The 19,940-nt window shown below is 43.4% G+C and overlaps 1 protein-coding gene across 8 annotated transcripts in view; it reads right to left on the bottom strand.

Moving 5' to 3' along the window:
- Nucleotides 1-19,940, bottom strand: part of bicral (BRD4 interacting chromatin remodeling complex associated protein like) — a 127,757-nt gene that overhangs the window by 18,411 nt on the left and 89,406 nt on the right. For 7 of the 8 annotated variants that reach the window (XM_038812624.1, XM_038812641.1, XM_038812613.1 and 4 more), the window contains 4 exons: nucleotides 12,765-12,984; nucleotides 8,628-8,749; nucleotides 4,960-5,017; nucleotides 89-237 (listed from right to left, as the gene is read on the bottom strand). In XM_038812624.1, coding sequence (XP_038668552.1) covers nucleotides 89-237; nucleotides 4,960-5,017; nucleotides 8,628-8,749; nucleotides 12,765-12,984 — 549 coding nt within the window. Of the gene's footprint in view, nucleotides 1-88; nucleotides 238-4,955; nucleotides 5,018-8,627; nucleotides 8,750-12,764; nucleotides 12,985-19,940 lie in introns of all 8 variants that reach the window. The other variant, XM_038812649.1, reaches the window with a different exon arrangement.

The following is a 19,940-nucleotide window of genomic DNA, read 5'->3' as shown; positions in this document are numbered from 1 at the left end:
TTGTACACTATAATATTGCTAAAGTTCTACATGAAACCATATAAAAATATAGTTTAATACATTTGATACAGAAAGGTTATCGAAATACCTTTTTGAAATTCCTCTTGGGAAGGCAGATTCCCTTGGAACACATGATATGGAAGAAGCCGTTGCATGGCATCTTCCAGTGAACTGAAGGGTGTTTTATAGTCAGGTTGCAGAACATTTCTTTGCTCTTCTTGCAATTGCTGAAGAGTCCTTAAATATAAACATAAAAAGGAAATATCACGGTAAGACTACTTGTCAATTGTGCAGTTTTTAAAATATCTTGTTCATTTTAAACAGTTAACATAAAACAAAATAATCGCTAGAATTATATGTACTGTGCTTTAGCTATACGGATGGTAACTGTGTGCTTACAAAACAACTATTAGAAGTGCACTTTTCCCAATGGCCAGGGGGAGGTGGTAATGGGGGTTAAATTAGGCCCCTTAGCTTTTCATAACAATACATATTGAAGAATGCCATGGAATATATTTACACTAAAGCCATGTTTCTTGGGAGAGGATTTCCACACCTTAATGAACCAAATCATTAAAAGGAAATGGCATTGGGTATCACAGTGGGTTAGCACTGTACCCTGTTACCTCTGAGACACGTGTCTGAATCCAGCTAGACTGACTGATTCAAGGTCTTGTCTATCTCTACTTGGCAATGCTATATAAATAGTGACCTAACCCAGTTTAGTAACAATGGACCCACAACAGAAAATCTCAAATCCTTAATGTTTCATCCACAAGGAAGGCTGATGCAGAAAATGGAACAAAGGGAATGTTGTATTGATGGTTTTCAAAACTATTGATACAGGCAGAAATAACGCATTGGATAAAATGTTAAAACAAATATTTCTAACCAAAACTGTGGAGACACTGAAAGCAAGGGCAGATCGCACACTAGGATCATAGTTGCACAGAAGATATGGTGCTACAGGCGGATTAGAAACCAAAGTAAAGTCACTTTAATGGCTAATGGATAAGAGATGTGGGCGCTGAGATATCTTCACAATATTTTGAGGGATATTAGAAAAGATTAGTTTATAGATGGATATAGAGCAGTTAGAGAGGATGGAAGGCTTGACTGGGCTTTTTCAAGATGGGATAATGAAAGTGCCTTTGAAAGAGAGGCACATGGTCTGAAGAAAGGAACGATCAAACAAATATTGATGCAACAAATAATAGCTGACTGTTAGGATCATAGAATTTACAGTGCAGAAGGAGGCCATTCGACCCATCAAGTCTGCACCGGCCCTTGGAAACAGCACCCCATTTAAGCCCCACACCTCCACCCTATCCCCGTAACACAGTAACCCCACTTAACCTTATTGGACACCAAGGGCAATTTATCATGGCCAATCCACCTAATCTGCGTATCTTTGGACTGTGGGAGGAAACCGGAGCACCCAGAGGAAACACACGCAGACACGGGGAGAACGTGCTGACTCCGCACAGACAGTGACCCAAGGCGGGAATCGAACTTGGGTCCCTGGTGGACGGAATGGGGCCGCGACAGTACAGAAGGCAAGTAGTCAATGGAAGGAGGAAGAGGCTGAAGAAGGTGTGCAAAAATGAAGAGATGTTTGTAGTTGCTCAGGATGACGCTAGATTTAGTCACACGAGAACATAAGAACTGAAGCAGGAGTAGGCCATCTGGTTCCCGAGCCTGCTCCACCATTCAATGAGATCATAGATGATCTTTTGTGGACTCAGCTCTATTTTCCGGCCCGAACACCATAACCCTTTATTCCTTTATTCTTCAAAAAACTATCTATCTTTATCTTGAAACATTTAATGAAGGAGCCTCAACTTCTTCGTTGGGCATGGAATTCCATAGATTCACAACCCTTTGGGTGAAGAGGTTCCTCCTAAGCTCAGTCCTGAATCTACTTCCCCTTATTTTGAGGCTATGCCCCCTAGTTCTGCTTTCACCCGCCAGTGGAAACAACCTCCCCGCATCTATCCTATCTATTCCCTTCATAATTTTATATGTTTCTGTAAGATCCCCCCGCAACCGTCTAAATTCCAATGAGTACAGTCCCAGTCTACTCAACATCACGTCGTATCGCTGAATGCGGCGACCTGCTTTTGTATGTTTCAGATCCAATGGAGGGGATGGAAGAAATCACGGGAATTTTAGAGGAATTCGGCCGGTTTTCGGGGTAAAGAGCGAGATGTTTGTGGTCCAGGCGGGGGGTCAGGAGAGGCGACTGGGGGAGCTGCCGTTTAGAGTGGTAGGGGACAGTTTCAGGTACCTAGGTATCCAAGTGGCGCGGGATTGGGACCGGCTACATAAATTGAACTTGGCCCGTTTGGTGTATCAGGTGAAGGTTGATTTCCGGAGATCAGATGCGCTCCCGTTGTCTCTAGCGGGCAGAGTCCAAACGGTGAAAATGACGATACTCCAGAGATTCTTGTTTGTATTTCAATGTCTCCACGGTCCTCTTTTAAGCGGGTCAATAAAGTTATCGCGGGCTACGTATGGGGGGGGCGGAGTCCCCGCAAGTGAGGAGGGTAATGCTTGAGCGGAGTCGGGGGGGGGAGATCGGGCTAGCGCTGCCGAATTTTAGCAATTATAACTGGGCGGCTAACATTGCCATGATTAGGAAGTGGCTGGTTTGGAAGGGGGGGGGGGGGGGTGCGTGGCAGCATGGGTGCGTATGGAGGCGGCTTATTGCATGGGCACAAGTTTGGAGGTGCTGGTAACTGCGCCTCTGCCATTCCCGCCAGCGCAGTACTCCACCAGCCCCGTGGTGGTGGCGGTCTTGAGAGTCTGGGGGCAATGGAGGGGACATGTGGGAGCAGTGGGAGCATCGGTCTGGTCCCCAATCTGCGATAATCACCGGTTTGCCCCGGGGAGGATGGACGGGGGGGGTTCCGAATATGGCAGAGAGCGGGGATTGAGAGGATGGGGGACTTGTTTATAGAGGGGTGCTTTCCAAGTATGAGGGCGCTGGAGGAGAAGTTTGCATTGGCGGGGGGAAACAAATTTAGATATCTGCAGATGCGGGACTTTCTGCGTAGACAGGTATCAAGTTTCCCACTCCTGCCGCTAAGGGGGATTCAGGATAGCGTGGTTTCTAGGGGATGGATAGGGGAGGGGAGCGTTTCTGACATTTATAAGGAGCTTATGGGATCAGAGGAGACACAGACCAAGGAGCTGAAGCGAAAGTGGGAGGAGGAGCTGGGGGGAGAGACAGAGGAGGGCATTTGGGCGGACGCGTTGAGTAGAGTCAACGCGACCGCAACATGTGCCAGACTCAGCCTGATTCAATTCAAGGTCGTGCACCGGGCTCACATGACAGTGGCCCAGATGAGCAGATTCTTTGGGGTGGAGGTAGGTGCGCAAAGTGTGCAGGAGGACCAGCGAACCATGTTCACATGTTCTGGGCATGTCCAAAGCTGAGGGGATTTTTGCAACGGTTTGCTGACATCATGTCCAGGGTATTAAATGCAAGGGGGGCATTGAGTCTAGAGGTGACGATTTTCGGGGTGTCGCAAGATCCGGGAATCCAGGAGAAGAAAGAGGCAGACGTTCTGGCCTTTACTTCCCTGGTAGCCCGGAGGCGGATATTACTAGCATGGAGGGACTCAAGGCCCCCGAAGTCGGAGCCTGGCTATCGGTCATGGCTGGCTTTCTCTGCCTGGAAAAAAATTAAGTTCGCCATGAGAGGGTCATTTGTTAGGGTTCACCCGGAGATGGCCAACCATTCATCGACTTCTTTGCAGAAAATTAATCATCAGCAGAAGGGGGGGGTTAGTTTAGCGTAGATTAGGGGGTTAATTAATGGTGGAACCTGTGGGGGAGGGAGGTGGTACTTGCACTATGTTAATATTTTTATGTACTTTGTTTATATTGCTGCTGTTACAATGCCAAAAGAAGACCTCAATAAAATGTTTATTAAAAAAATTTGTTTTTAACGCTCCTCGTAATCCAACCCCCTCAATCTGGGATTAACCTAGTGAATCTCCTGTGCACACCCTCTAGCTCCAGTACGTCCTTTCTCAGGTAAGGAGACCAAAACTAACACAATACTCCAGGTGTGGCCTCACTAACACAGTTGCAGCACAACCTCCCTAGTCTTAAACTCCATCCCTCTAGCAATGAAGAAGAAACCTTCCCTTCTTAATCACCTGTTGCACCTGTAAACCAACTTTTTGCGACTCACGCACTAGGACACCCAGATCCCTCTGCACAGCAGCATGTTTTAATATTTTATCATTTTAATAATAATTCCTTTTGCTGTTATTCCTACCAAAATGGATAACCTCATATTTGTCAACATTGTATTCAATCTGCCAGGCCCTAGCCAATTATCCAAATCCCTCTGCAGACTTCCAGTATCCTCTGCACTTTTTGCTTTACCACTCATCTTAGTGTCATCTGCAAACTTGGACACATTGCACTTGGTCCCCAACTCCAGATCATCTATGTAAATTGTCAACAATTGTGAGCCCAACACTGATTCCTGAGGGACACCACTAGCCACTGATTGCCAACCAGAGAAACACCCATTAATCCCCGCTCTTTGCTTTCTATTAATTAACCAATCCTCTATGCATGCTACTACTTTACCCTTAACACCATGCATTATTATCTTATGCAGCAACCTTTGTATGACACCTTGTCAAGAGCAATGTAGCTTGAGATAATTTAGTCAAATCTGGAAGTCAACAGTTGGTCATGCAGTAGGTGCATACAAGCCTGACATCCTCACATTTGAAAAAGTAAAAGGTACCAACTGCATTGGGAAGAATGAGGAACATAAAGGATCTGGTGGAGACAAAGGTATCAAAACATAGGCAAAGCAGTAATGGAGCAGAGCAACAGAAGCAGTTACTTATGTAACTGTTGTAAAACCCATTGGGGGGATGCATCAAAATTCTTAAAAGCATTGTATACTGCTGAACAAATATACATACAAACTTTCTTTAGTAAGTTGCTTTGATGCAGGTCTCTTCTGTCCCACATTTTGGCCTTCGAACTAGAATGAAATAAACTAATGAGTTTAAACTCTATACATACATATTAGAAATAATACTGGTACTAGTTTATAAACATGTCTACAGATTTGGGCTTTGCCTACATAGAACAGTACAGCACAGAACAGGCCCTTCGGCTCTCAATGTTGTGCCGAGCCATGATCACCCTACTCAAACCCACGTATCCACCCTATACCCATAACCCAACAACCCCCCCCTTAACCTTACTTTTATTAGGACACTACGGGCAATTTAGCATGGCCAATCCACCTAACCCGCACATCTTTGGACTGTGGGAGGAAACCGGAGCACCCGGAGGAAACCCACGCACACAGGGGGAGGACGTGCAGACTCCACACAGACAGTGACCCAGCCGGGAATCGAACCTGGGACCCTGGAGCTGTGAAGCATTTATGCTAACCACCATGCTACCCTGCTACCCATTACCTCCTAGCAGATTAGAATACTAGTTTCTGTTTGCATAATACCATGTCAAATGACACTATTCCAAACTATTTAGAAACAGGAAAGAAATAAGTTGCAATTTCTAAACAGTAGCAAAATGACCAAGACAGTGTTCACTGTAAAGAAAATCTTGCTTTCTAATATTTGAACATTAACCAAGTTTGACTAAATTAGCTAAGAACCTATTCATTCCCCTATTGGCAATGCAAAATTTTAGACCTGGTCAGTTTACTGTGTTTTGCGAAAAGCAAATACCAATTTATCCAACACACAACTTGAAGATGCCCTATTAGAGTAAATAAGTATTTGCATATTGCATGCTATATTAGAAAATATTTATCATTAAATAGCTCAAATGGTTTGCAAATACACAATCATTTTTTATTATTTATGTATATAGCTATATATAATATATAAGTAACATTTTTGTAGATTTCTTCCATTTAACATTGTAAAACAGATGCACAGACAAAATATTCACTGTTATATTTTTGAATTGGAGAAGGATCTCTGCAAATGTAACATTGCCATTTAATATTTAAGAGTGAAGATATTGGAGCAATCTATAAAAGCATTTAGAATCTTATTTTACTAAGCATGGCTTTGTAAAAATTACATTTTCTTTTTGGAAGTAAAACTTTAAGCTTATGTTCATCTTAATATACTAGATATTAACTACAACTTAAGTTCAAGCTTAAAACAGGGGCACCAGACAAGGATGCCCACTGTCCCCGCTGCTGTTCGCACTAGCAATCGAACCGCTAGCAATCGCGCTCAGGGCAGCAAAAAATTGGAGGGGGATCCGAAGGGGAGGTAGAGAGCACAGAGTCTCACTCTATGCGGATGATCTGCTCCTCTATATCTCGGACCCACAAAGCAGCATGGACGGAATCATCGCGCTCCTGAAAGAGTTTGGAGCCTTCTCGGGCTACAAACTCAACATGAGCAAAAGTGAGATCTTCCCAGTACACCCGCAAGGAGGGGGGGGGGCAGCACTAAAGGGGCTGCCGTTCAAACAAGCCCGAAATAAATTCCGCTACCTGGGGATCCAAATAGCCCATGACTGGAAAGGGATCCACAAATGGAACCTCACCAGCCTGACGGAGGAAGTTAAAAAGGACCTGCAAAGATGGAACACACTCCCGCTCTCCCTCGCGGGGAGAGTCCAGACGATCAAAATGAACGTACTGCCCAGGTTCCTCTTCCTGTTTAGATCCATTCCGATCTACATCCCCAAGGCCTTTTTCAAAGCGCTGGACAAACATATCATGGCGTTCGTATGGGGGGGGTAAAAATGCTAGGATCCCAAAGAAGGTCATACAAAAAACAAAATCCGGGGGGGGGCTAGCCCTCCCGAATCTACAATTCTACCACTGGGCGGCAACAGCCGAGCGAGTAAGGGGATGGAACCAGGAGCCAGAAGCCGAGTGGGTGCGTGCGGAGGAGGCCTCCTGCATGGGAACCTCCCTCCGGGCCCTCGCCACGGCAGCACTCCCATCCCCACCCAAAAAACTCTCCACCAGCCCAGTGGTGACAGCCACCCTCCAATCCTGGAACCAACTGCGGCAGCAATTTGGCCTGTACAAAATGTCGGACAAGGCTCCCATCTGCAACAACCATAGGTTCAAACCAGCACTGACTGACGCCACCTTCAAAAGGTGGAGGCAGGACGGGGGGACACTGACAGTCAGGGACCTATACACGGACGACAGGATCGCAACACTGGACGAACTGACAGAGAAATTTCAGCTAGCTGGGGGGAACGAGCTACGGTACCTGCAGCTCAAAAACTTCCTACGAAAGGAGACAAGGACGTACCCACAACCGCCACGACAGACACTACTGGAAGACCTACTGGACGCAAGTATCCTAGAGAAAGGGAACTGTAGTGACATGTATGACCTACTGGTAGATAGGGACGACACCGTACTGGACGCAACAAGAAGGAAATGGGAGGACGACCTGGGGATGGAGATAGGGTTGGGACTCTGGAGCGAAGCACTGCATAGGGTCAACTCCACCTCCACGTGCGCAAGGCTCAGCCTGACGCAACTAAAAGTGGTACATAGAGCCCACTTAACGAGAAACCGTATGAGTAGGTTCTTCCCGGAGGTGGAGGACAGATGTGAGCGGTGCCAAAGAGGCCCGGCCAACCACGCCCACATGTTCTGGTCTTGCCCCAGACTTGTGGTGTACTGGACAGCCTTCTTCGAGGCTATGTCCAAAGTGGTGGGGGTGAGGGTGGAGCCATGCCCGATAGTGGCGGTCTTCGGGGTTTCAGACCAGCCAGATCTATCCCTGGGGAGGAGGGCGGACGCCCTTGCCTTTGCCTCCCTGATTACCCGCCGTAGAATCCTGTTTGGCTGGCGGTCAGCAGCACCACCCAGAGCTGCAGACTGGCTGTCCGACCTCTCGGAATCTCTCCAAATGGAGAAAATCAAATTCGCCATCCGAGGGTCGGACGACGGCTTCCACAGAACGTGGGAGCCATTCATGCAACTGTTCCGGGACCTGTTTGTGGCCAACGTACATGAGGAAGAATAGTCGGGTGGCCAAGAACCAGGGGAAAATGGACGGGAATCGGGGGAAGGTAGCCGGGGGGGGGGGGGGGGGGGGGGGGGGGGGGGGGGGGGGGGTTACGGGCTCGGTATGGGGGTTTGATGGCAAGCCAAGGCCCAAAACCAAACTATAAATAAATGCCTATAAACATGTGCCTCGGCCATATTGGGGAATGTAAAATATGTATGCTGGCTAAAGGGGGCGGCCACAATTGTTGTTATGAAGATGCTTACCTGTAAATATTCATGTTAAATTTTTGTGTTTTCCTTTTTTTTTCTCTCTCTCTCTAATAATTTGTAATTTGTCATATATAAAATATGAAAACTCAATAAAAAACATTTATTAAAAAAAAGTTCAAGCTTAAATACTGATGCAAATATTTATACAACAAATTCATCATAACATTATTGCATCTCCTGGAATGGCTGTTTACGCTTTCCTTAATTATTAAAATTTGTAACTGAGAGCCACATTTGAAGTTACTTTGATTAACTGAATGTTGAGCATTTTGATTCGAAACTTAAATAATTGAATTGTAAAATTATTTTGCTTAGGAAACCGCATACATCATAAAAGCAGCAAACCTACCTGTGAAATTTTCTGCATCTCTGGCTGCCCTAACATTTTACCCTGCAGTGGATGCACCTGTCCCAAGTGCTGTTGTAAAGTACCAGCAGTTTTGTGAAGTTGACTGTCGCTCATTTGCACAGCTGCAATATACAAATATAGAGAACATGATTTTATAAACGATATTAAAGAAATAGATTTGTACAAGCCTTAAGATAAAATGTTATGATTAAAAGCAAGTTAAATGTTTACTAAAGGAATAAGCAGTGTGTCTTCAATTATCTGTTCAATTTTTAACTAATTTAATTCCAAAATATATATATATTTTTTGAATTGGTTAAATCTGTACATGTTACAGAAAATCTCAAAGACGTTTAGTACATTGGAGGCTTCATGAATATTTTCACGTCACCAATTAATAACTTAATGAAAACTTATCTTCAGCTCTCTGGAATGTACTGTTCATTAAAAAATAAAATATATATTGTGAATTGTTGTCAGTCTGCCTCAACTCAGCTGAAATTCAGTGTCTCGAAGTAAGAGGCAACAGAAATGCTGCATAACCTTCAAAGTAGTTTCTAGTATATCTTGTCTATGCAATGGTGTCACTTTGAAAGTGGATTGAAATAAACAGCTGCAATTTATTCTGTTCACCTATGTCCAAAAGCATTCCTAAGCTTTCAAGAACTGTTCAATAAGTTAGATACATGCATATTGTAACTTAGATGTTACTGATGTAAATTGATATTCCAACAGATTTGATGAATGCACGCTACTATCAGAAAGAAAGAAAACATGTAATTAGAAAAGGCCATTTGGTACATCAAACTCTTCTTTCCACACAAAATAGATTAATAAATAAAATGTTTTTCCCTGATTCAGCCTGCATGCAACAAAGGCAAATGAAAATCCAGAATGCCTAATTAGCAGGGCAGCACGATAGCACAAGTGGATAGCACTGTGGCTTCACAGCGCCAGGGTCCCAGGTTCGATTCCCTGCTGGGCCACTGTCTGTACAGAGTCTCCATATTCTCCCCATGTCTGCTTGGGTTTCCTCCGGGTGCTCCGGTTTCCCCCACAGTCCAAAGATGTGCAGGTTAAGTGGATTGGCCGTGATAAATTGCCCTTAGTGACCAAAAAGGTTAGGAGGGGTTGTTGGGTTACGGGGATAAGGTGGAAGTGAGGGCTTAACTGGGTTGGTGCAGATTTGTTGGGCCGAATGGCCTCTTTCTACACTGTATGTTCTATGTTCTGACAACAAGTTGTGTTTATATAAAAAACCTTTAACATACCACAAGTTCCAAAACATCATAGAAGAAAAGGAACCTTACACTCTACATCCGAGGTAACTGCCCTCCTTGACATTTTTAGTACGTCAGAAGCCAAAGATAGTGCACATATTGTGTAAAAGCCAAGTTTTGAAGATTAAATATTAAGCCAAAAAGTAGGGGGTTGATTTTTACAGTTTGAAATCCATTGTCTCGCTATTGCAGAATTAATAGACTGTTCCCTCCAATCCCGCCCCCAAAAGAAACCAAAAGGTATTTTTATTATTGAATTTTTACTTTATAATAAAAAAAGCCTCCTCAGAGCTGGTGATTAACACTACATTCATTAAATGTTTAAAATTCATCAAAAAAAACTTTTATAGAAATTCATACAATTTCATTTAGCTTTTTTCACTTCCAGTTGTCTTCACAAAAACTGTTTTGTCACCAACATTGCTCATCATTTAACTGGCTGGCGTGTTAAAATGCTTGGGAGTCTCATGCATGTTCCCAATATAGGCAATTCATTTGTTGATGTTTTATTATAAACTGCTGGAATGTGAAAGCAAGTTCTGCTGGGAGACGTTTTGAAATTTTGGGTCAAGATCTTCCAGACCCGCCAAATGTCAATACTTTTGGCTGGCACGCCGCATCCCAATGACAGGTTTGCAAAATCCTGGCCTTGGTCTTCTGATCCAGTACAAAATTGTTTCTCTTCATAAACCTGGTACACCATCCAGGGCTGGCTTTGAAATCTGCAATGCCTAATTATATACTTGTTTCAGAGCAAAGATTCAGATAGATCACGAGAAACACCATTCTGGCGAGTTTCTTTGAAGTGTTTTGTAACATCATTTTACAACTGCAGCAACATGCCAGGCTCTGTTGGCACATTCATTCTTAGGCATCTGCTGATCTGTGTAGAGAGCTTCTACCAATTGCTAACGTTCTTCTCCAATATCTTGAATTATTTGTCTGCTCTACAATATCACTCACATCAATTTCGAACTGGGCTGTGTATCTGATGTTCCTTCCATGTATCCATATTACAGGGCTGGACTGGTGAGAACGCAACACAGCAGTAAGTGGTAGCCTTGACAGCAGTAAGTGGTAGCCTTGACAGCATGTGTAGATGTGCGCAGGCATGGGGAGCTGAACAGCCATCTTTGATGGTGAGATATTCTATGACTCCCATCAGTGAGTAGGTTTGCACCAGGGCAAGTTTGACTTCAGTGGAGGGCAGGTACAAAGAGTTTGAAGTTTTGCCCAATAAGTGGGTTAACTTATACGATAAATGAATGATTTTTTGCCAAGATTCGGGGATAAGCTTTTACAAATCAACTATTACTTGAGGATATACAGATTCTGCCTATATGCATTTTTACAAGTCTCAATTTGCTTTGAACAAGATATTGATTAGTGCCTGATGATTAAAAAGAACATATTATTTATGTGCAACTATTGCTTTGAACCGCAAGTCCTTAAGATTCTTAATTTTATCCTCAAGTCTGAATTATCGACTTAAAATTAAATAACTGCTACAATTTATGTAATTAATTTAAAAGTAGTTGCTGTTATTTTACATTTTATAAAAAATAATGTTCTAGCATACATTGCATGCCTTTGGTTTTACTTCAATATTATTGAAAAATGGGGCAGGTTTAGCTCAGTGGGCTAGACAGCTGGCTTGTGATGTAGAACAAGGCCAGCAGGGGTCAATTCCCGCATCAGCTAAGGTTATTCATGAAGGCCTGCCTTCTCAACCTTGCCCCTCACTTGAGGTGTGGTGATCCTCAGGTTAAATCACCACCAGTCAGTTCTCCTCCTCAAAGGGGAAAAGCTGTCCATGGTCATCTGGGACTATGGCGACTTTACCTTACCTACTGAAACATGTAGCCAATTTGAGTTCTGATGCAGGCTTTGCACATAAAATACAAACACAAATCTTCCGATCAGGCCTTCCGACACTGATCAGACAAAGAAAATACACATTTACCATCCTGCATTTTGTTGGGCAATCTTCCAATGGAGGGTCCTTGCAAACTGACTCAACGCAGGAAACCTTGGTGGGAGCAGCAGACAGAATCCATGCAGAAGGCACACAGCCCCTTTCTATAGCACTAGATTCCCTTTTCTGGTAAGTAGAGTAGAAATGGCCCAAAGCTTCTTTGAAAAGCTACAGAGAGAAGCTTAATGTGTAAAGGGTTCTGTTGGGTAAGGTTAAGTAGCTATGTGGGGGAGGGAAGGTGTTAGGGTGAGTAAGGGGTTAGAGAAAGTGGGTAAGGCAAGAGGGTGGGATGGATAAAGTAAGTGGATAAGAGCTGCTAGTAGGATATTGAGTTCGGGTCAGGTGAGGGAGTCGGAGGGAAATCAGGTTAGGTTGGGTCAGTAGTAAGTCAGATGGTGGGGTCGGTTCAGAGGTGAGTCTAGGCAGTCAGTTGTATAGTTACCCAGGAGTTAGACTCAAATTTTTCCAATATTTCCTGGATAACTATCCAGGTAAGTCAGAACCTTCCAAAGTCTCTGACTAACTCAGCGTAAGAGCCTATTCTCGGAGGGTCCAGAGGGATTGGAAGTTCAAACATTTCCACGGAATCATTGTGTTGGGACTTTGGTGGGGTCCCGTAGCGCATCTCATGAGAGGGGGACGGGAGGGGGTCAATAGGCTACTGTGTACTTTTGTGTAATATCTACTATTTGCTGATTTACGGCATTTTTATTTATTTTACCTTTACTTAATTTCTAAGTAACTCATTACAACACTACCAGAGTACATTTGTTTTACAAGCGCACAGCGTATTAAATATTTGAGACTCGTACTTAACACAAGGCAACGGGTCTTGTTGCAACTTCTGTCCACATAATTACAATGAAAAGCTCCCTTACTCACCCAGACATGTAGCTTTGCCTAGAATTCCTCCACTGTTCAACATGCTGGGTATATGGGGTTGTCGTATGCCATCACCAGAATGGGCCTTTGGAATTGAAGTGGGCAGAGTCTGACTGGCGAAGAGAGAAGCTGAAACTTGATTGGAGAGCTGCCCCAAGCTAGCCAAGGAGTGACTAGTGACTGGTTGGTGCTTACTTGTTGGCAACATCTTCTTTGGAGCCTGCAATCCACGTTATTGTATAAATAAAATTGTATAATGAATTCATCTAATATCCAACTGAAAAATTCACACAATTACACAACTGCTTATGCATTTAATAAAATTGAAATGTTTGAAACAAATTTTGGAATAGCTAATGAAAGATTTTTTAAAAACGAATTAGATAATATTTGTGGTCTTGTTATGGCTTTTCAGGATGGGAGCCGGTGATTAGTGGTGTGCCTCGGGGGTCGGTGCTGGGACCACAACTTTTCACAATATGCATTAACGATCTGGAATAAGGCACTGTTGCTAAGTTTGCAGATGATACAAAGATATGTAGAGGGATAGGTAGTATTGAGGAAGCAGGGGGTTACAGAAGGACTTGGACAGGCTCGGAGAGTGGGCAAAGAAGTGGCAGATGGAATACAATGTGGAAAAGTATGAGGTTATGCACTTTGGAAGGTGGAATGGAGGCACAGACTATTTTCTAAATGGGGAAATGCTTAGGAAATCTGAAGCACAAAGGGACTTGGGAGTTCTTGTTCAAGATTCTCTTAAGGTAATGTGCAGGTTCAGTCGGCAGTTAGAAGCAAATGCAATGTTAGCATTCCTGTCGAGAGGACTAGAGTACAAGAGCAGGGATGTACTTCTGACGCTGTATAAGGCTCTGGTCAGACCCCATTTGGAGTATTGTGAGCAGTTTTGGGCCCCGTATCTAAGGAAGGATGTGCAGAAAGGGTCCAGAGGAGATTCACAAGAATGATCCCTGGAATGAGGAGTTTGTCATATGGGGAACAGTTGAGGACTCTGGGTCTGTACTCGATGGAGTTTAGAAAGATGAGGGGGGATCTTATTGAAACTTATAGGATACTGCGAGGCCTGGATAGAGTGGACGTGGAGAGGATGTTTCCACTGATAGGGAAAACTAGAACCAGAGGGCACAATCTCAGACTAAAGGAATGATCCTTTAAAACTGAGATGAGGTGAAATTTCTTCAGCGAGAGGGTGGTGAATCTGTGAAGTCTTATAGTGGAGGTGGACAGTGAATATTCAAGGGTGCCCACCGTGGAGGGTTTGGTGAGAAGGAAAAGGTTGCAGGGGCAGTTTGACAAGCTGACAACGGGGAGGGCGGTAAGGCAACTGCGTAGGACAAGAGGGGTGCAATACATCTGCTCCCGTGTCTTATGGCTTAACCGCAATAATAATAATGCCCAATTCCAGAATGTGGAGGCATATTCATACCCCAGATAAATTTACCGTTGAAATTAAAAAGTTAATTTTCCATAGTAAAGTATTATTTTGTACTGGCTTGCAAGATACAGTTTGAAAATGAATATCAGTACCGCAAAAGAAAATTAATATTACTACAGCAAAAGATTTTGGCTGTGAAATTCGATAACTTACTAAAACAGGAGCATAAACCATGATGCTTCATTAACCTCTGCCTGTGGCTTCCCATGCATACAGCTTACCAACTTCATGCTGCCTATTCATTACCATGATTTCAGCCTGCAACCAGCAACTGTGGTGTTGAGCACATACATTTCTCATCAGAGGTCCCAAAATTGAGAGAGACTAGCACAAGTTAAATTTAGCCCACATTCCTTAAACAGGAGGTGCACTGTGGCTGGAGCAGGTGCTGAATATCATTTTCATAACTAATTCTGATTTGGAAAGAAGCATGCCATGCTATTCAAGAGTGCAGGTTCTCAGATTTTCAGAGCTTGTATTAGAAACCTTGATTGAAGAGAAATGTGCTCTGTTTGCTGGGTTCAGGAAGTCCTCGAGGCAAAATATGAAAAGGCAGGGCAGCAATGTAATGATATGGTGGGGTCCGGCACCAAATTGGCACAGGGTTTTATGTGGAGCTTGAAATCCTTCCTTTCCAGCATGGAAATGGAGGCCAACTTCATTTGCACATTTGTAGATCCAACAATGCAGCATCAGGTAGCCAATATCTCAGCTTCCATTGCAGTACACGCAGAAAACAGTCGGCAATGGTGCTGCATAGAAGCTCAGACTGTTGCCACTATAGTTGTGGATACTAGTATTCAAAGGTACTTGCGGGATGTCACTGACATCCAGCATTCCATCTTCCAATAGATTAGTGAGGAACCGCCTGGGAAGTGGCAGTGGCTCCCTGAAGCACAATCTATCCTCTCAGGAATAGCATTTGTTTTCTCAGCACTGTGGCCCTGCTTTTGACTGTCAGCCATTCAGGCCAAACAGCTGCCACTCATTTCAAGGTGGTGCAGTCTGACACTGGACCTTCCAGTCCATATAATCTCCCTTGCTGAAAGCCAGAAGCATTTCACCAGCCCCATACTGCAGCCACTGGTATAGGACTGCAGAGGAACACTAGACACAATGTAGACAAGCACGGAGGGAATATAGAAGGATGATTGGTTGAATTTTAAATGCAATATGGCAAGATGTGATTCATACCTTTGGTTTAGAATATTTATTTTGTAGTGCCAGTTATTTTTGCATTGTAACCAGCTGGGTGCTGTGATGATTAGCAATAGAGGGGAGGAGTGGGACTGCTGGTAAATGGGGAATTGGGATTGCATTAACTGGTATCGCAATTGTAAGAGTTGTTCATGATCAGCCAGCCAAAAAGAGGCTGTGTATGCTGCCTCTGCCCCCTCCTAGTCTTCAGTTACTCAATGTATAGATGGCGACAAGGACCTAGTCTTTATGATGGGGAGGTTGCACAGTATACATCAGGCCACTGCAAATTTTGATCGGCAATCTGCCAAGAATTGTAGGCTTTCATTCTATGCATGTTGCCTCCTTGTACATGGGTTGTGCATCAGAATCATTCAAGCCGTGTCATCGTTAAAGCACTTGTAACCACCTTTTGATCTATCATGGTGACTCAAATGCAGAAGGAATAGCAGATTGCCGCTAAATTAAGACATCATGACTGTTCCCAGGATATTGGGCTTTTGACCAGCACGATTTGCTGCAAAGGGGCACATACCAGCATGATGTTGAGAGAATGGAAGTTCGTTCAGTTGCAGTATATCTCAGAGTTGGCATGTGGTGTCCACAAAGTAATGCGCTTGTAGTCAAGGGTACCCTACACCAGAGAAGTCTATAATCCTAGCAAAACTGCATGCTCGCTCCACCTGCTAATCTTACGTAAGACAGAATAAAATGTAGTTAGCTCTCTTTGAATAGAGAGTGCCGGTGACCTCTGGTACACAGCAGTGGGCAGAAAACTGTAATGTTGCTAACATCTCTTGATCCACCTTGGAAGAAGCCTGCAACATAAAGGTTTATGGCCACGGTCAACTCTCCAGCCATCGGCAATGCAATCCCTACCCAGCTCTAAGGTGCAGTTGCAGCTGCAACAGTTGGCATATTTCAGTCTGGAGATAATTAGTGATGCACAGATATCTAACACACTGTCCCTCTCAGTTCAAGTAGAAGAATTGTTCCCCAAATGCCCTGGGGGAACCCTCCTCCCTTTCCAAGCAGGTTGCTTGCTCTGTGTTTCTCTGTTAATTCTCTAAGTCAAGCAGTATTCCAATGAGAATGTTAGGTACTGCACCCATGTCTGGGAGCAATTGATTTATGCAGAAGTCTTATGAAGTCAGAACCAACTCCTTTACACCTGCCACATTACCTGCTGTAGACTATATATTATATTCAACTTATTGAACAAAATACTTTGCAATCACAGCAACAGCATGTAGAAATCAATCCATAATTAACCTGCAAGTAGTTGATGATCCCTCAAAATGGCACAGTGGGGCTTGTGGAGGAATGCTTCTTACTGCTGGATGCATGTTCAGTCATGTACGATTAAGAGACAGGGTTAGGTCCGGATTGAGCTGCAAGGTGACTGCTCTGGCATCAAATCACCATTACACACGGATTGATGTTATAACCTACCCATCTGCGTATTTTCAGCCGATACTCATTGTGCATATGCATACCCTCTTCAACCTGGCATGCAGTACGACTGTCACCAGAAGTGCAGTGTTGCGAATTTTAAACCTTTAAGGCCATTCAGCAGCCAAAATATGCAGTTCAAATCAATTTTGAACACTGTGAGCCTAGAGGTAAAATTCAAATTCAGTTGGGACTGTGATGGCTGGAAGACTTTAGGAATATTGGATTCTAAGTATGACGCAATTTAAGGGTTAAAAGCCTAGGTTTGACTGCAATGGTAATTGTTTTTTAAGAATTCTGTTTTGCTGGGCCTGGTGCTTTTAGCAGCCAGAAGGTGAAATTGACAAAGGAATGTGTTTTTCAGTCTGGGATAATGGACTGTGGTTTAACTTAAAGTCCCTGGGGAGTTAATGTACTTTGCAGCCTGCAGAGATAATTTGTTCTGGCGACATGAGGTAATTGCTGAGTGGAGCCAAGGAATGCAGAGAGACACATTGAATGGCTTTAGAGAGCATTTTTTTTTGGAGAGAAAGCCTTGGAGAGAGGAATTGTATTCTGATGTGCCTGACGCTGAATCCACAATTCTCCCACAGTAAGATAGTTGAGAGCTACATGTTTCTTTTTGTGTTGTTTAATGGGAAATTGAGCAGTAGTGTTTAAGATGTAATTGTAAACTGTTCTTTTTGGGTGTGAAGTTAAAAAGTTTAATATTGTACCCATAATAAAATGTTTTGTTTTATAAATTATTATTATTATTATAAAAACCAAAGCTCTATTTTTTCAATCACTCCAGGAGCAAATCATTCTTTCTGCACATCTTTCAAATAAACTAAAAATTAGGATCCCGGGGCTTGTCCGGGATCCTAAGTATTATTCCTTATTTGGTTTGGGGTTATTGAATTTAAAGACAGTGAGTGTGTGTGGAACAATTACATTCTTTCAGAGTTATAAATTGCAATAGGGAATAACCGGAGATAGGTCTTTCAGTTGCAAATATGTTCCTGGGTGCGGAAGTGATTACTCGTGATGGTTTACAAAGGCAGACTAAAGCAAAGCTTTTGGGTTTGGCGGAGAAGCTTAGAGGTGAGAAAGGTAGAGATAATACATGCCATAGATCAATATTTAAATTTGCCAGAGACACAGCCTCAATCATTAGAATTAGCTAGAATTCAATTACAAGTAAAACAATTAGAAATGCAGGAAAAAGGTAAAACAGAAATAAATAGAACTGAAGAAATTGTAATTAGCAAGAGATTGGGGGGGGGGGGGGGGGGGGGGGGGGGGACGGAAAAAAAAGAAGGCTTTCCAAAAGGATATGGTAAGGAGGAAGATTGAAATAGAAATGGAAAGATTAGCAAAGGAAGAAAGGAATAGGGAAAGAGAGAGAGAGAATTTGAACTTCAGAAACTGGCACTTGAAGGAGAATATCAACTTAAAAGGTTCAAGTTAAAGGCAGAAGCTGAGCAAGGTCGAGAGAAAGAAGAAATACTGACAAGTCAAAAGTTTAATAGGGATGTTTACATATATTCAAACATTGCCAAGACTTGGTGAGAAAGATGTGAAAGCTGTTTTCATCTCATTTGAGAAAATGGCTAAACAATTGAATTGGCCAAAGACCATGTGGGTAGCGTTGGTTCATACAAAGTTGGTAGGTCAAGCTAGTGAAGTGGCTGCATCACTATCAGTGGAGGTATCTGTTGTGTTATGTACTCTGGGATAACACAGGCTGCAACTCGATGCAGCTTTGACCAAAAGATACTCCAGACTTTGAAGCAAGTTCAATGTGATTTATTGAACCATTAGCACAGTTCTCTTACGAGTTCGATTCTCCTGCTAATCTTGCTATAATAACTCAGTCTAATTAACCAGTCTGCTCTAAGCCACGTGGTGGGTGTGATGCTTCTGATCTGCCCCTGTCCTACTTTCTAAGTGTCGCCTGTGGAAAGAGTCAGAGCATGTGTGCCCTGTCCTTTTATATGGGTTGTGTAATGCCTACTTGTGGTAATGCCACATCTGGGTGTCATGACTGCTCATTGGTTGTGTCCTATTCTAAGTGTTCATTAGCTGTATGTCTGCATGTCATGACATCTCCGGTGCTCCCCCTAGTGTTTACTTAGTTGTAGTGTATTTACATTAATCCCGTGTGGATATACAGTGATGCAGATCACCACATCCCCCCTTTTTCCGTGTTACATATTTTCTGTACTTTGTTAAAGAATATTGAACAAAATAGGTAGATAAGTGATGACATGTACATGATGACACTGATGATTATACAATCCCAAATAATATTTATGAGTCCAAAGTTCACAAATTTATACGGTCGAGTGGCTTTCTTGTGCTGTTATGGGAGTGTCGATGTTGATGTTGTCATTTCCTTGTGAACGCCGGCAGTGTCCCTGGCTTAAGGAACCAAGAAGTCATCAGGAGGTGTTCAAATGGTCAAATTGTTGTCTGATTTGGACTCTTTTTTTTTTTCGGTGCTTGTCGTAGCGATACTTGATGTCATCTTTCCTGTCAGACCTGGACTGGTGTCCGTATTTGCGGTATTGAGGCCGTATGTCAGCTGCCTTGAAAGCTGGTCTGCTTGTTTGTAGTGTGGCAAACATGAATTTGTAAGATGCGTTATCATGCCATGGTATGTCTGCACAATTACCATTGTCTTGAGCTGTGCTGTCATAGTGTCCTGCATTGGCAGAGTTGTACCATGTCGTACCAGTCGTTGCTCCATTGCTGTTGTTTTTGTCGTGCTTGTTGTTGACGTTGGTGCCTTCGGTACTCTTCTTGTTGTTGTCGGTGTTGGTGTTTTGTAGGTTTTGTTGTTGTGCTTGTTGCGCTCAATGACCACACCGAGTGGAGAATTCGAGTCCTTTACAAAGTTACTTGTGTCAGTGTCCTTCATGGCATCTGCTGTTTCATTGAGCGTGCCGTCTCTGATTCCTCGGCGCTCCCCATCTGGAGTCATGTCCGGTTCACTGGAATCATCTTTGGCTTGTCGATGCACCCCGTCTGAATCACCTTTGGTTTCTTGATGCTCCCCATCTGGAGTCGTTTTAGCTTCTTGTGGAGAGGCT

Source organism: Scyliorhinus canicula, chromosome 1 (genome assembly GCF_902713615.1).
Source record: "Scyliorhinus canicula chromosome 1, sScyCan1.1, whole genome shotgun sequence".
NCBI lineage: Eukaryota > Metazoa > Chordata > Chondrichthyes > Carcharhiniformes > Scyliorhinidae > Scyliorhinus > Scyliorhinus canicula.
This window is presented reverse-complemented; position numbering and strand designations above follow the sequence as displayed.